This window comes from Podarcis tiliguerta (assembly GCF_965153285.1).
Source record: "Podarcis tiliguerta genome assembly, chromosome: Z".
In the NCBI taxonomy this organism is placed as follows: Eukaryota; Metazoa; Chordata; class Lepidosauria; order Squamata; family Lacertidae; genus Podarcis; species Podarcis tiliguerta.
Window position 1 is genome coordinate 45,827,894 of NC_139553.1, and position 16,802 is coordinate 45,844,695.

Genomic DNA, 16,802 nt, shown 5'->3' on the forward strand with positions numbered 1-16,802 from the left:
GAGGAAAAGCAAATGTGGGAACTGTAGCTCATTGAGGGGTAAACTATAGTTCCCAGGATTCTTTGAAGAGTGCTTTAAATGCATGGTGTGTATACAAACATAAAAACTGAATGCCCTGCATTTCCTTCCAATTTGCCAGTCATATTCAAATATCCACATTCAGCATTTAGGCCTGCGTATGTTTACTTGGGAGTAAGTCTCCCTGTGTTTCATGAGGTGTGTGTGCCTCTAGCAAGTGTGTTTAGGACTGCAGCTATAACTAATGAGCCGTACAGCCACAGGTTATATTTTAGGTAGAAACCCATCCTTGGCTTCCACATGTCCTCTCCAACTAACCTGATCTTGAACTTAAAGGCTCCTCCCTCTCTCCTCCCCCCAATACCTTTTGTACATTTTTTTAAAAAGAGCAGAGTGTGGGGGGGTGCTAATAAGATTCACCTCAGTGGAAATTCTGCAAAGGGTAATCCATTAATATCCTGGAAGCACTTTAAGAGATTTTATAGGAAAGAGGAACTGAGTTAGCGTACATTAACAATACTAGCTGATTATTACTTTGATCCCTGCTCCACAAATTATGTTTATTCCCTTGGAGTGTGTGTGTTTAAAGAAATGTTTTATTTCTGCCTCTCCCTCCCTCCAATATTACTTCTAAAGCTTTTACGGGGGGGGGGGAGGGAGGAAGGAGAGTATATGAGAGAGAAAGCTGGGTGGGATGCTTATTCACAAATAAAAGAAATTGCCTGTAATTTGTGGTGTTCCTTTTGCTATTACTGGAAAATTTGCATTTGAATAGGGGCTCTTTTTCCTCTGCAATCCAGCTTCACCTTGATCCTGCACTATAATCGCCCTCCCTCGTTTATGAAATCACAGCAGGCCGCCGTAGAAATTATGTCACACATTCAGCTTTATAGATTCTGCTGCAGGTGAAAAAGGGATGCTAAATTGTGCAGGGCGGAGTTGGGGGGGGGCCTTCCCTTTGTCATTCCTATATGAGAATTAACGATTTTTAACAAGCCCTGTTTTAAATATATATTTTTCAGCTTCTTTGTAAAGGCATTGTAAAAGTAGAGATCATCTTCCACCCCTAGGGATTACGCTGTTACACGTCCTAAATATCAGAACAATACTCGTTTCTGTAAAATAGGGGGGGGGGGAATGCAGTAAGCTCAGCCGTTCTCTATGCTCTGAATGCGGTCCCATGTGCGCTATGCATTCAAAGCAGGAGCATGCTGCTTTAAACAGTCATAGCCCCCCCCCCGACCCAAAAGAATCCCAAAGCTGTAATTTGCTGAGAGCTGCAAGGAGACCCCCCTATTCCCATCACTTGGCTACAATCCCCAGAGTCTCCTGGGATTGTTGAACCGCTTTAGGCAGCGGGATCTGCAACAAAATATTGCAGTGCGGAGTGTTCCTGTCTGCCAACCATTCCATTTTCTGCAAGACCTCGTTTCATTCCCACTCCTACCAGCACCAGATTTAGGGCAGTGCAGGCAGTTTGCCCACACAGCCAAGAGGGCTAATTAATAATAATAATAATAATAATAATCCTTTATTTATACAGGTACATACTGAGAAGATCCATAATAGAGCAACTGTACACAATTTTGAAATAAGAAATATTTTGCAGGCAACAAATTTTGTCCTTGCTCTGGGTGCCATATTACCAAAGTCCTCCCCAGTTTTCCCCTCCTCCCCTAACCATCTGTCAGGGGAAGCTGCCTTATACTGAGTCACGTCACTGGTCCATCTACATCTGTACTGTCTACACTGAACAGCAGCAGCTGTCTGGGTTTTCAGGCAGTGCTATCTCGCAGCCCTGCCTGAAGATGCAGGGGATTGAACCTGGGACCGATGCTCTACCACTGACCCATAGGGCTTCCTTCCCTGTGGTCAGTGAGCACACACTGTCGTTTCTGGGCTGTTTTGGGGGCTCCCTTGTTAGAGCTCCTTATCCCCCCCACCCCAGATAAAACCCTGTACTTCTGCAAACCCCCAAGATCCTCCATGTCTGTTGATTCCTCCCTCTTCCTGACAGATTACGCCATTTTATCTATATTGACTTCGTATACATGGGCACTCAAGCCTGAGACATCAGAAACAGAGGGAATTTCATATATAACAGAGGGAATCACTGTGGTGTAGTGGTTAGAGTGTTGGACTTAGGACCTGGCAGACCAGGTTTCAAACCTCTACTTGGCCAGGAAGTTCACGGGGTGGCCTTGGGACAGTCATTGGGCTCTAACCAGTCTTGTAGAGTTGTTGCATGAATAAATGAAGGAAGGAAAGAACCATGGGTGTAGCCAGGACTTTTTTTGGGGGGGGAGGCCTTTTGTTGGTGGGGGGGACAGAATCTCAGTTAGCTATGTATTTCTATTGATTTTTATTGATTTGGGGGGCAACTGCCCAACCCTGCCCCCCCCCCCCCAGCTACACCCATGGAAAGAACAGTGTATGTCACCTTGAGTTCCCTGCAGAAAAAGTGGGATATAAATGTTAAGAGTAATAGAGTATAACTGTCTATTGTAGCGATTTAAAAGAACTTTCAGAAGGCTGATGATTTGCATTCTGAATGTCCTTTGATCCAAGTTCTGAAGTTACCCACTGCCATGAGATAACTCATTAACAGGGAGAGCAAAGGATAGCACAAAGTATATGGGGCAGTGGATAAAAAAAGGCCAGCGCTACAGAACCCTAGAAGCAAAAGTCAGAAGCGGGTACTAATTGGTAAGGGACAGTTTTGTTCTCCAAATGGAATTCACATTTCTGAAGTTTAGCCATTGCTGATCCAAACAGATGAACACTTTAATGATGCCGCACACTGGAAGTTAACATGTTCATAGCAATACAGTCATCTATGAATGGATGTGATCCCCTGGGACTGGTTTTTGGGGAAGCATGCCATCTAATCTAACGGGGTGGCATGGAGTAGGGGAATGCTGAACATTAATTCTGCTGCGCTTTCCACAAATAACAACACAGAACAAATGAGCCCAGGGCTGCAGTCATCAGGTGGTAACTGCAACATCCAATGAGGATATGACTGTCAACAATTAAATTATAGCCAGGTTAAACCCATTTAAATTAATGGACATAAGTTAGTTATGTCCAGTAATTTCAATAGGTGTACTCTCAGTAGGACGAACATTTGGGCAACACCCGTGGGACCATGATTTCCAAATGTTCTCAATAACTTAAGAGAGTTGTGGGGCATCCATCTTTCTTGACAAAGTGGGCACATTTGGAATTTTGAGAAAGTGCCATGGGCACCAGCCACAAAATGGCAACCCCAGAAATACAGGAGCAACACGGGCTGCCCCCACCTGCTCCATCAACTTCTCAGCAATGGGAAAGCCATTACTCACAGGGAGTAATTACTATGCACCTTCCTTGAACAAAAGGAACAGGGATGTCCAGCCATAGCATTCAAGGTAGGTATGATGGGGGGGGGGGTGTTTAACACAGAAATGCCAGGCCAGTGTGTCGGGAGGGGAAGCTGTGCCTGTACTGCGGTGGGAGTGGACATTACGCCCGGTCCTGTCCCGAGAAGATGCCAGCCGCAGGGAAACCGCCAACCTCGGTAGCTGAAGGGCCTGGCAACCTGGGGTCCCAAACCATGCAAGAGGGGCCCACACCAGTGGAATTGCAACATCTCATGGTTCCGGTGCGTCTTTACCCTCCAGGTGGGCCCTGGATTCTTACCCATGCTCTGGTAGATTCGGGGGCAACCCGCTCCTATATGGACGCTGCCTTTGCTGCTCATCATCAGGTGCCACTGCAAGACTCCACCATCAGAGAACAAGGGACTACAACAAGTGTTTCTATATTCAAATAATACCTTCAGTGAAGTTGGCCGTTCACACATTTGGCTTGAAAGGAAAAGCTGAGCCAGAGAGAGATATATACCTATGTGTAAAGTCGCATGGTTGCATCAGGACTAGCATGAAATCCACCATCCGTGACAAGGTGTTGCTGCCACCACCAGGAGCCCTGAAATTAGGGCTGTTACATGCTCAGAAATCCCAGCACAATGAGACGCACTGGATTATACCCAAATGCAGCCTGAAATTTAATGCAATGTATATTAAGTAGTTGCTGCAAAAATGTAGAATGATTAAATATACTGCGTTTTAGGAGTCGATTACATATGCTATGATTGTAGTAATAGTGCATTCAAACATTTATACATGTTGCATACAATTATACATTACTCACCAATCCAGACTAAAATTCTAGACATTTCCTTCTTCAGAATAAATGAGCACCGTGTTGTTGAGGGTGGGCCTTGTGGACATGCATATATGATGGTGCATTCTACGTTGTAAGTGGAAGGGATGGTATGATAGTGATTGGAAGGTATACTACGTGTACTGATGAAATTACGACAAACTTGATAGAACAAAGGAAGAAGTACTAATTGCAGAGAAACTTTTAAAAGCAAGACTCCAGCCTTCTCCCTACCACCTGTAACACACAGCTCAGAGTTACTGTGCATTGTTATGGAGAGGAAAAAACCCCGATCCTTAATCTTTGTGGAACCAAATTGCTCAAGAGTTCGACCGCCAGCTTTCTTCTTTTTCCTCTTCTTCTTCTTTAGCCCTTTCCAAAGGTAAATTTTCCCTATTTTCCTCCTCTGCAATTGGCACCAAAGGCAGAGCAAGCTGTGTGTTTTACCCATTTGTGCGGGTGCCCTCGAGTGATAACGACACAAATGTTTTCTGAAAAGCAACATTACTAGTAAACTACCAGTTTGGTTCCAGTACTGTCATTTTCTCACAATTTTACGGTTAAGGTGTGCTTCTTCTCTCCTTCACACACATCCCACACACCCTCCCAAACCTTCTGGTAGAAGTTGCAATTTCAATGGGAGCCTTGATTCCATACACGGTTATTTGCCCATTATTCTGTGCCTGAAAAGGAGAATTCCCTGGAGATGTTTTTTTTAAAAAAAGGAATATATACGATCTCCAGGCCGTATAGTCTAAGGCATTTTGACAACGGCTCCATGGCCTTTCAATATATTAAGATGCCTGTCAACAAACAGCACAGGAGGGGGAAGTAAAGCAAAACACAAAAATATGGCCAACGTGCACAACTGATTAATCTGGCTCTTTATGGAACAACCCAGGGGCGCCCTCTGCTTCGCTGTTGCAATAAATCTGTGTTTTCAATGCAGCGAGTCAGACGTCCAAGTGTTTTTCCTCCAGTTGAAAACAGACAATAAATCACATTGGCTACTACAGATGCTTATGTCAACTATAAATCCCTGGCTCCATCACTGCAGAAGGGCGGACCTTCCTAGCCGTATGTAGTAAGCCAAAACAAAAGGAGGGGAACAGAGGAGAGGGTAGTAGACCTTTGCATGTAAAAGGTTCTGGGGTTTGATTGCTGGTATCTCTAGGTAGGTGTGGAACCAGGGGTGGAGAACCTATGGCCCGCCAGATGTTATTATTTATTATTTGTTTATTAAATTTATATACCACTCTTCATCAAGAGACCACGGGGTGGTTTACAACATGGAACACATAATAAAAAGGACACCACCACCCACTTTAAAAGGCCATAGGTTGCTTAACAGCCAAAGGCCTGGTTGAAGAAGAATGCTTTTGTCTGGCACCCAAAGATATGTTAGAAAGTCATCTGTCAAGCCTCCCTGCGGAGAGTCTTCCACAACGGGGAGCCAACACAGAAAAGGCCCATTCTCATGCTGCCACCCTCCAGAACTCTCATGGAGGAGAAACACAAAGAAGGGCCTCAGGTGATGATCTTAGGGTCTGGGTCAACTTCCATGTGAAGAGGCGGTCCTTGAGATATTGGAGTTCTGAGCCATTTAAGGGTTTATAGCTGAGCACTAGCACTTTGAATTGGGCCTGGAAACTAACTGGTAACCAATGAAGTTGGGCCAGGATTGACATTATAGTGGTACTTCGGGTTACATATCCTTCAGGTTACAGACTCCACTAACCCAGAAATATTACCTTGGGTTAAGAACTTTGCTTCAGGATGAGAACAGAAATCGCGCAGCAGCAGCGCAGTGGCAGCAGCTGGAGGTCCCATTAGCTAAAGTGGTGCTTCAGGTTAAGAACAGTTTCGGGTTAAGAACAGACCTCCAGAACGAATTAAGCACTTAACCCGAGGTACCACTGTATATGCTCAACTCGCCATGACCACTGCCACGCTTTTTGAGGCTGATGGGAGCCATAGTTCATCAACATCTGGAGGGCCAAAGGTTTCCCACGCCTCATGTAGGTAAACACTGCATTAGATGGACGAAGGATCTAACTAGGATAAGGCTGCTCCCTGTGATCCTTTTATTACAATATATAAACAAATGGTTTTGGGACTTCAGCAAACTAACTAACTCAAGGTAACTGATGAAGCAGCCACACACCAGTCTGTTGGAACTGTGCAGCTTTATTCAAAACAAAGACAGCGTGGTGTTTCTCCTCCTGCCAAGAGATCTGCACTTGGCACTAAATGCTTGTACATTTGTATAAGGTGACCAGCTAACCTGCAAAGGAGATGCAGACTATTATGTACAGTTGTACTTAAATGTTAAGTTTTTTAAAGTCACATTTTTTTTACATAGGATTCTACCGGACGGTCCTATACTGTGAACAGAATAATCAAATAACTGTGTAAAAAGAGAAGTAGCAAAGTCACAAGAAACCCCAGCTTGGGAGAAGCAAAGTGCGCAACACACACGTTGTTCTTTCAGCTGCAAACAATAATAATAATAATAGTAATAATAAACAACTTGGGATGCAGCATTTGTAAAAAGTGATAGAAGTCAAGTTCTCTGGGAGTGTCCAGCATTCCTTGGGTCCCATTCTGCTTTTTGGTGCCAAGATACCAACTCTGCATGTCTATTTTTAAGGTGTCATGTTTATCCCAGTACATGGTTAATATATATATCCATTGACTTGCTGGATATGTTCAAGAGAAACATGGAAGATCTTCAGTCGACTTTCACAACGCTGTAAATCTTACTAACGAACCAGAAGCACGCAAAAAATCCAATCGTTCCTAAAAAAGAAGGAGAGAAGTTGAGATGTTTACATGCTCCTGGAATGCAAAAGGCGCCCTTCCTGAACAGGGTGAAATGCTGGGTAGTTCTTGTTACACCACCTAGCACTTTGCTCAGGTAACTTTCTCTTTTGTCAGAGAATGGTGGGCTAGAGGGAGTGTTGGTTTGAGTTTGCAAGGCACATCTTACCTTCTTAAGCAAAACCACATGCTCAGGATCGCTTAACATGCACATCAATTACGTGAAAATTGTTAAAGAGATCCTGAGTGTGAAAAGTTGCCTTGAAAACTTAAGTCACATGCAGGGATTATCTATTTAAAATAATAATAGACCGCGTAAGGCTGTAGTTAACTATCCTCGCTCAAGAAGAAACAAAACTCCTGTTAACCTAGCAGCCAAATCCAAGCTGACTATCCACTGTATTGTTCACCCAACATTTTCTCAGTGGCAATGCCACTGGCCTAACCCTGCGACTCACTACCCAGAGTCACTTCTGGGAAGCTGTGAAGAATGTACAGTACACCACTATGAGAATGGAGACAGAAGGACTCAAGCCAATCATTCTGGACTCATAGTGTTCTGTGAGCCTGAAGAACAGCCCTGCTGGATCAGGCCAGTGGTCCATGTAATCCAGCATCCTGTTCTCACACTGGTGAACCAGGTGCTTCTGGGAAGCCCCCAAGCAGAGCCTGAGTGCAAAAGCAACTCTCTCCTCCTGCATTTTCCAGCAACTGCAATAAAGCAGCTCCCAGAGTCCTGGAAGGCACATGGAATTGCCTGCCTCTTTGTGCACCGACTCTATGTTACAAACGTGCCTGCAAACGTGACATGAAGGCTTGCAACATGAATCCTGCTGTATGGAAATTCCTTGCAGATGGCCGCAGTGCCTGGAGACAGTCAAGTTGTGCATCCATAGCAGTGACCAGAGAAGGAATGCAGAGAAAAGAAACGCCATGGTGCATCTGCAGCAACACAACCAGGCCCCTTCATGTGCCCCACCTGCAACAACACATGTCTCTCTCCTGTGTCAATCTCTACAGCCACAGCAGGAGCTGTAACTCTCCTACTGTTTGACTTTCCCCTGAAGGTGCACTCTTCCATTGTCTCCCAAAACAAACGGATGCCAATAACAGTATGCGCACTGAGGTCTACCATGGTTGAGCATAAAGCCAGAATTCCAATACTCCAAATAACTACAAAGCAATGCTCATCACATGTCTTGCCTCCAGGTATACACCAAACATGAAGAGGGAGTGGAGACGTGCCCTACTGGACACACCTGAGCTTGATTAGTTATGCCTGCCAAGAGGTACTTATGTGTGTGCAACAGTCTTCATGCATGCATCTTCCATGTGATCAAGGGCTCATGCACAGCTAGGTGCACACAGGTGTCTCTCTGCAGGTATTCAGCTTAGCACGAATTCATTGGAAAGAGGAGCACAACGACGGAGGTGAGAGGACACCAGACTGGGTCCCAACTCCCTTGCCACCCTGTACAGAGGTAGATGGCTCTTTGCACCATATGTGGACATGGCAAGAACACAACGACCTACCCCACATTCTTTTCAGGGAAAGGACATAGCTCAAGCATCTGTTTTGCACACAGAAGTATCTGGGTTCAACCCCCAGCATCTCCCGGCAGAGCTGGGAGAGACCAGTAACTGCGATCCTAGAGAGTCACTGCCTGGGTAGACAATACTGAGCTAGGCATGCCAACATTCTGATTCCTGCTACTTAAAATTTACTACTTAAATTTTGCATCTGTGGCCACTCTTCTGAGCTGCCTTGTTTTTAGGGGTGCGGGGGGGGGGGGTGTTACTGGTTAAGGGGGGGGAAGAAGCATTAAGAAATAAACTCTGGTTGCTGCCTGTTTCCAAGACATTCACATTTCTCACAGAACTATCTCTATCGCAAAGGCATCCCATACGCCTTTCTAGATAGCAAGCCATGAGAGAAGCACAATGGCTTTGCGAGCACCTCCTTATGAACTGAATCCTTATGCATGCATTCAGATTAGGCAGGTCAGTAGCTGCTGCTAACCAAAAGAAGGCACCCTTACAAAGGAAAAATAAAAGGGTTCACCCTGACCCTCTCCCCCTGCAAGCACTGCTGCCCTCTTCCCCACCACCACGACACACCTGGCTTGCTATTCTAGTCCCCTCATATTGCCACTTCTCTCTTTTTCCCCAGTTAAGGCCTTTTCCCCCACAGCCTGCTATTATGTTCTGCAGATTACCCTCTTCCGCAGGGTTTGCAGCTATCATCCTTTCAAACAGTGGGGGGACAGCAGATTTACTGCGCTTGATAGGAGATCATACGCCAGCCACAAAAGGATATTTAATTCCTTTATGGGCTTGACATCTCAAAGTCTTTCCAGTCTGCAGTCGATTCTCACTCCTCCCCACTGTGTGAGGGACTCCTATCTGGCGCTAGTGTGACCTCTGTGGCCTCTCGGATCTCACATTTAAAATTTCTGTTTTCTAGGGATCCTCAGATGGATAGATGGAGAGTTAGACAGACAGAGGGCATATAAACACACACACACACACACACACACACACACACACACACAAACACACACACTCCCCATGCGCACATAAGCATCAAGGAGTTCAAAAAAAGTATTTCCAATTCCTAGATGTTCCGACAGGCTTTACACATATTGCACTGGTGGTGAAAGATCTGCACTGGCTACCTATTAGCTACAGAGCCAAATTCAAGGTTTCATTGTTGATATTTAAAGTCCTAAACAACTGGGGGAGGGCAGCATAAGGGCATAAGCAGAGCCCTGCTGGATGAGGCCAGTTACCCATCAAGTCCAGCATCCTGTTCTCACAGCGACCAACCAGCTGCCAATGGGATGGATATCTAGCATAGCTTTCTTCTAAAATGATAAAATAAATCTATCTTTTTATTTTAGGAAGTAATGGGTGCATTATAACCTTCTGAGCTAAGAACACTCACTGAATCTGGGAGGGGTAGATTTGGGGTGGGAGGTAACCTCTCCTCTCACCCCTGGTAGTTCCTTGAAGAGCTTTAGATGGAACCCCAGAACTACACTTCCTCGCAATGAGACAATTCTAGCCTCCCTTAGGACCAAGGCTCTACAAACTCCCTTGGGATCCTACCATCTCAAGCAGAATAAAACACAGCCAAGAGTCTATTGGTGTTCCAATATAAACTCAAGCAGGCATAGGGAGGAGAGAGTGGATAAGAGAAAAGTTTTACTCCTTATAGAATACTAGGAACTCAGTAAAGCTGAGTGCTGCAAGACTCAGAGCAGGCAAAAGGAAGTGCCCCCCCCCAAACAATACAAGTTAAACTATGAAACTTGCTTCCACAAGAGATAATGATGGCCACCAAAAGAGGATTTGACAAATGCATGGAGGATAGAACTATCAACAGCCACTAGTCACGACGGCCATCTTCTCCCTACACTTGGAATATCCGCTGCTGGGAACTGCGGGTGGAGCAAGTGCTCTGGCACTCAGGTTCTGCTTGTGCGCCCCCACAGGCATTTATCTGGGTTGCCACTGTGAGATCAGGATGCTGGACTAGATGGGCCATTGGCTTGATCCAGTAGAATGTGTCTTATGTCACAAACATAATGCATTCCCAAGCTGAAGTTGAAGATTTAGACAAGTTCGAGCAACAGAGAGCCTGTGGATCTTAATACATGAATAATAAAATGGGCATTCCCATATTAATTATTTGGACTCAAAGTCAAAGTGTGGCTTCCAAAGGCTCCATCAAGGTAAAGAGCAAAGGTCAGAATTCCACCACTGCAGAATAACTGCAAACCAAGATCTCCTTTAGCAAAACCACAACGCCAGCGATTTAGCGATACGGTAGTGACTGGAAGGAAACTCAATAAAGCTGTTCAGCTATCCAAGTTCAGCCGTCCTTGCCAACACCAAAACCTGTGATCAATTAGTGCAAGCAAAAGAAATAATTGGAAACACAGGTCAAGAACAAAGCTGCATTCCCCACTCCCCGTGTTTTTGCAAACAGAGACCCTTCAACGCACCTCTCTCACTACAGAGGTAGCTGTCCAAATCCAACCTCCAACTTAAAAGTGCCTGGCTGACAAGGCTGTTTTGCATTATCAGTAGCTTTCACCAAGTGAAACAGGATGTTTTCCTAAATAAAAGCATTTTATGGAACATAAAATACCATTCTGATAGCTCATAGTAAACTGTCAGAAGGGTTCCTATCTTAAAGGTTACAGAATGACGTGAAGAGCAAGGAGGCTACTCTGTGCAGCTTGTCAGACAACACGGGGGGGGGGGGGAGGTGGGAGATCCATTAAGTTGCTCATGTCCTCCACCCAAAAAAAATTAAGCCTGGAAAAAAGGCCTTATCAGGAGAAGAACACCTTTTAAAAGCAGAACACCACATATCTCTTACATGGCATTTTATGGAACACTAGATAGTAGGATTTATCAGAGGTGAATATACTAGAATAAATGAACCACTTGCTCTCACCAGTAAGGGAGTTCTTGTTCTTTATCTGAAGAAAATATGGAATTCCTGAAGATGGAATTTAAGTTTCATGAAGCAAGTAAGTCCCTCTCCAGTGGTTGATATCTATTATTATAATTGTGCATTGCCTTTCAGCCAAAAACAAATACAAAATTCATAATAATAAAAACAAACCAGGAAATCCCCCAGGGCTATCTGGGAAACCATTAGATCCATCAAACTCTGAGAGCCGATTATCCTCATAGATCCCTCACCACTGCGGGGGGGGGGGGGGCGTGCTGAGAGCCTAAATCTCATCAGAAGTGGTGTGACCATGACAAGGGACTGATATCAATATTCGCTACTTTCAGATCACCCTCTTCCTGCCCAGCCAAGAAAACAAGGTCCAGAGTGTGACCTGCCCCATGCATTGGATCAATGACATGTTAGAGCAGCCCCGTGCTTGTTGTGGCAACCATGATGTCCTGAGCCACCTGCTTTGGCCTGGACGCTGAGGTCCCTCCACACTGCTTCATTCTCAGTGATACAGACTAGATCAGCCTCCTCATTCCCAATCAGATCAACAGCAGCAGCACCGCGGACCTGAGGGCTGGCTGATAAGACAACCACAACTCCCCAGATTTGAGGGAGCCACTAACTGCCTGTGCCCCTCACCAGGCTTGCCCCACACATGGTATCTCCCCCTTGCCTAGAACCACTGCAGTTGGGATTTCCCCTGCTCTCTTCAGCTCCTCTCTTTCCAGGAACACCTTACCTCCCCTTAATTTAGAAAAGTGGGGGGGGGGGACCCAAATTATTTTTAAAAAAACAAGATAAAAAGCAGTCAAAACAAATTTAAACATTTTAAAACATTAGGGCAAGGCCACCCCCAGAGAAAATAATGTTACGGGGATGGCGCTTGCCTCTCCCTGATGCCGCTCCCTATGAAGGGGGCAGTGTCAGCCCCTACTCCCCTGGTAGATTCAGCCCAGGTGGGTTCTCAGTCAGCCAGCCAGCAGGGGGTGGAACAGGGCAGTCTTCCCTCTGCTGGCCAGAGGTGCAAAAATGCCTGCTTCCTCAAGAGGAGGGGGAATTCCAGTGGCTGTGGAGGTGAGCCAGATGAACAGCTCTCTCCTCCATTGTTGATCTCTGGCTGCTGCTACCCCTGAGAGTGAAGTGTCTTGGGACTGAAAGGGCAGGTGGCTGGGAGGCTAATCATGGGTGGAGAAAGAGCCAAGGGCAGTTGGTGCCAGCTACTTCTGCTTTTGTCCCATCTCCTCCCTGCTAAATTCCACAAGGAGAAACCTGAGGCTAAGGAAGACAAAACTGACAGCCACACAGACCACCCACACTGCTTGTTGGTGGAGCCTGGTAAAAAGGTGGGGCAGCGTCCCATTTGCCCTAGTGGTCCAGCCTACACTTCCGCCCTCTGCAAATCTAGAGAGGACACTTTTTTCAATGGAACATTAGCTAAACTGGAGGATTCACTGCACCACACTGAACAAGGGGTTCGTGATGTAGACGGCAATGCCTTCTAGTTACAGGCCTGAGCGGAGGGAACCAGCTATTTCCAAACCATGTATTTACAGGGACCACTTCTCTAATTAAAACACCACATTGAAAGACAAGCACACATCTGGTAGCAGATTCTCTTCCTCATAATCTTGTCTGGATTACACCCCTCCCTCCCCCTTTATTGCATTATGGACATCACTCTAATAAATGTCTGAAGCAGCCTGTTTGTCCAAAGTGTCCTTTCTTCTAGAAAGGGCACAGCATTCATGTATCTCTTGCCGCAACATTTTGCAAGCCAGAGCCTCTGTCACTAGCTCTGGAAGCTCTGAGTGCACGAAGAATGCAAAGGGCATGATATTGCACAAAAAAAGGAGGCTCACCGGGCAGGATGCATCCCAATGAGGTTCGGCTGGAAATCTCATGTGTATGCATATGAATTGTGAATGTCTGCACAGTGTTTATAGCCAAGCTACAAGGTCAGTCAATTCCCTTTTCCATAACATCTTGGTGTTGTGTGAGCACGCATGAGATTATGGGTTGTATCCAGTACAGCAGTAAATTAAAGTCATTCAGTGGTATACCTGTTTCATCGGAGAAATGCTTTGCGCTAATGAAACGCTGCTGCGCAAGAGAACGGACAAGCTGGTTGCTGGTAACTCTGTTGCACAATATACTGTCCAATGAGTTTCCGCTAGATAAAAGAGTTGCATTTTATTCCTCTGTTGCACAACTTTGCAACTCACCCATATGCTAGTGCAAGAGCCTTGGTGGTAGTACGCAGATAGCACTGGATACAGCCCCAAATACACACACACACACACACACACACACACACACGTGTATATATGTTAGGAGGGCTTTTTTATGAAACATCCCAACCCTATTCCCACCAGTCTGGTCAGAGAATCGTTATGTTTGGCACTCAGAGACGGTCCAACGCAGTGAGGGCTGTTTCTTCCTTGGGTGTGCAGACATGTACTTCCAAACTTGTGGCACATCACTCTAGCCAAATAAGCAGCCCAGAGTTCATTAACAACAAAGGAGGAGCTCTGCTAGATCAGACCAAAGGCATACCTACTTCAAAAACCTATTTTCGACAGTGAATAACCAGGTGCCTCCCGGGAACCAAGAAAGCACAATGACCCTTCACCCAGAGGTGCCTACAGCTACCATGACTAATAAACCTTGACAGACCTCTCCTCCTCCACCGAGTGATAGGCATGTAGGCCTGTATGGTGGTGTGGTTCGAGAGTAGGAAGAAGACCTGGGAGACAAGGGTTCAAAACCCCACTCAGCCCCAAGTTCACGACCTCTTAGCCTAGCCCACTGCACAGAGTTGTTTCAAGGATGAAATGGGGGGGGGACCATGTACCCCACCTTGAGCTTCCTGGAGGAAAGGTGGGACATAGGTGTTAATAATAAAACAAGTAATTCCTTTTTAGAGCTATTCAAGATGGTGGCCATTGCCATAGTCTTGTGGCAGAAAATCCCACAAGTTAACTATGTGCATTTTACTGCCAGTCACTCTGCATTCCCCAATTTTATATACAGATGTAGGAACAGCCTTGCTCACTGAAGTGCTGCCCTGCCGTAAAAGTGTTAGATGGGATGTTTCAAACCACCCCCATCCCCAAGCCAAAGCATCTTCTCTAGTCAACATGCAGGCTCATTTTATTATGCTCAGACTAACATCCCAACCTCTTCTCTTTGATCTTTTGTTCTCCCCCTCCTCTAAAAACCATATGTCAGTAATGCAACAGATCAGGAACTACTTCCAGTCTGCATGCGCTCTATAGAAGTACTCTGTGCTGACATGGAGAAAAGCTGCATTTTTATATTTAGTGTGTTTCTTGGTTCCCCACCACCAATGACCATAACTCAGTGGTGAAGTATCTGCAAAGGATCGTAGGTTTCATCCCTGGCATCTCCAGCTACAACTGGGAAAGACTTCCGTCTGAATTCCTGGAGAGTCACTGCCTGTCAGTGTATACAATGGTTCATAAGGCAGCTTCCTATGTTCCTAGGTAATGTCGCAATACTTGAAATGAGTCTGTCTATATTGCATTGCACCTGACTTCGCAAACGTGCATTTAATGGAGAGAGAGAGAGAGAGAGAGAAGAACTCAAAGCTCTGGACAATTGCAAGAAAGCAAAAAACAGAATATATCCTGCACTCTGGCAACATATGTGTGTGTGTGTACGCACATTGGTTTTCTGCAGCCAAGAACTGCCTACATCATACCGCTTTCAATCACCACACAGTGGGGGCTGCTTTCGGAATCTGGAATTCTAAACACAATTTACCCAGGAGATCAAAACTCAATTTTGAAAATGGCATGAACTCACAAGTGAAAATGATGATCACAAAACAGAGGGTGTTGAGTAGCCACCTGCTTCCAACTAAATGCAGCATTTTCTTCTGTGTCCAAGCACGTAAGAAGGACAGTAATCATAAAGCTATCCCTGCACAAAATATACCCATTCACTTACCATATTATTACCCGGAGAATCATACTGAAAATTGCTAGCTACAAATTTAGAAGAACAGAAATAATAATTGCAAGAAGCAGCGTGGTATTAGGCCAGCACAACGAGGTCCTGTGTTACCCTCATGGGCTATTGGGGGAGCCCCAAAGACACCCAAGCTAGGGGCCCAGAAGGGGTGGGAGGGGGTGAAGAGTCAGACACACAAATCCAGGCACTGCCATCTCACCCATAAAACCACTTGTCTTCTGTGGAAGGGTAGAGCACCGTCCAGCCACATTCTCCTTCAGTGCTCTGGCTCCTGTTGCCTGGGCATGGGAACCCAGTTAGGATCACTGACTGGCAGCAAGGAAAAGACCTATAGCACAAGATGGCACAGGGCTCTGCTCTTTTGAAGGTCCCAGGTCAAATCCTGGCAGTCACAGAGCTGTGGGAAGCCCCTCCCCTGAGATTTCAGAGAGATGCTAAGACCAGACCAACAACGCAATGCTGGATGGAAGACACCTCAGCAAAGGAACTTTCATATAATGTAGGGATGGGGGATCTTTTTCAGCCAGAAGGCCACATACCCTAAAGGGGAATCTGCTTTGCCCCACCCTCCAGCCCAAGGAACCTTCAGGAGGGTGTTGCTGCTGGAGGAACAGCTGTGAGTGGTGAGAGACCCAGTGTTGGCCCGCAGGTAAAGGCTTTCCCCACCTGCCTTGCTCCGCCCTCCAGCCCTTGGAGCTTTCATAAGAGAGCTGTTTCCAGAGGAAGAACTGTTTGCCATCAGGGGGTGGTTGGTTTCACCTGTGCAGCTGCACCTCCAGCCTGAGGAACCTTTGGAAGGGGAGTCTCTGGAGTATGAACTTAGCAGTGCTTAGTTTATTTTTTGGCTGCTATTTTGTTAAAGATGTTTTATAGACTACAAATGCTGTATTGATTTGTTCATCATATAATATGACCTTTGCTTTTAATTGTGATGTTTAGCCCATTTTTTAAGTTGTTGCTTTGTTAACAGTGTTTTATGGATTGTAATTGTTCCACCGATTATTTGTTGATTATTGTATACGACTCACGCTGTACGTGGGATGTTCTATAATGTTATTGTATTGCTATTTATTGTTTTTAAACTGCTTTGGGATGCGTCAGAATGAAAAGCAGAATAGAAATAAAATAAATCAGCTTTCTGGGAGCCACATAGCAATGCTGGATTGGACCTGATGCAAAAGTGGGCAGAACAATGGACATAACTTACTGAAGTTCAGTAAGTTATTTTCCACTCATGCAAGCCACAGGTCTACACACACACACACACACACACACACACACACACACA

At 45.5% G+C, this 16,802-nt stretch overlaps 1 protein-coding gene across 1 annotated transcript in view; it reads right to left on the reverse strand.

Annotated features, from left to right (window-relative positions):
* Window positions 1-6,391: 6,391 nt before the first annotated feature.
* The window catches only part of LOC310669018 (transmembrane 9 superfamily member 2-like), a 48,801-nt gene continuing 38,390 nt past the window's right edge, over window positions 6,392-16,802 (reverse strand). Inside the window, exon 17 of the mRNA XM_083422471.1 lies at window positions 6,392-7,023. Coding sequence (XP_083278597.1) covers window positions 6,956-7,023 — 68 coding nt within the window. The 3' untranslated portion in view covers window positions 6,392-6,955. The remainder of the gene's footprint in view (window positions 7,024-16,802) is intronic.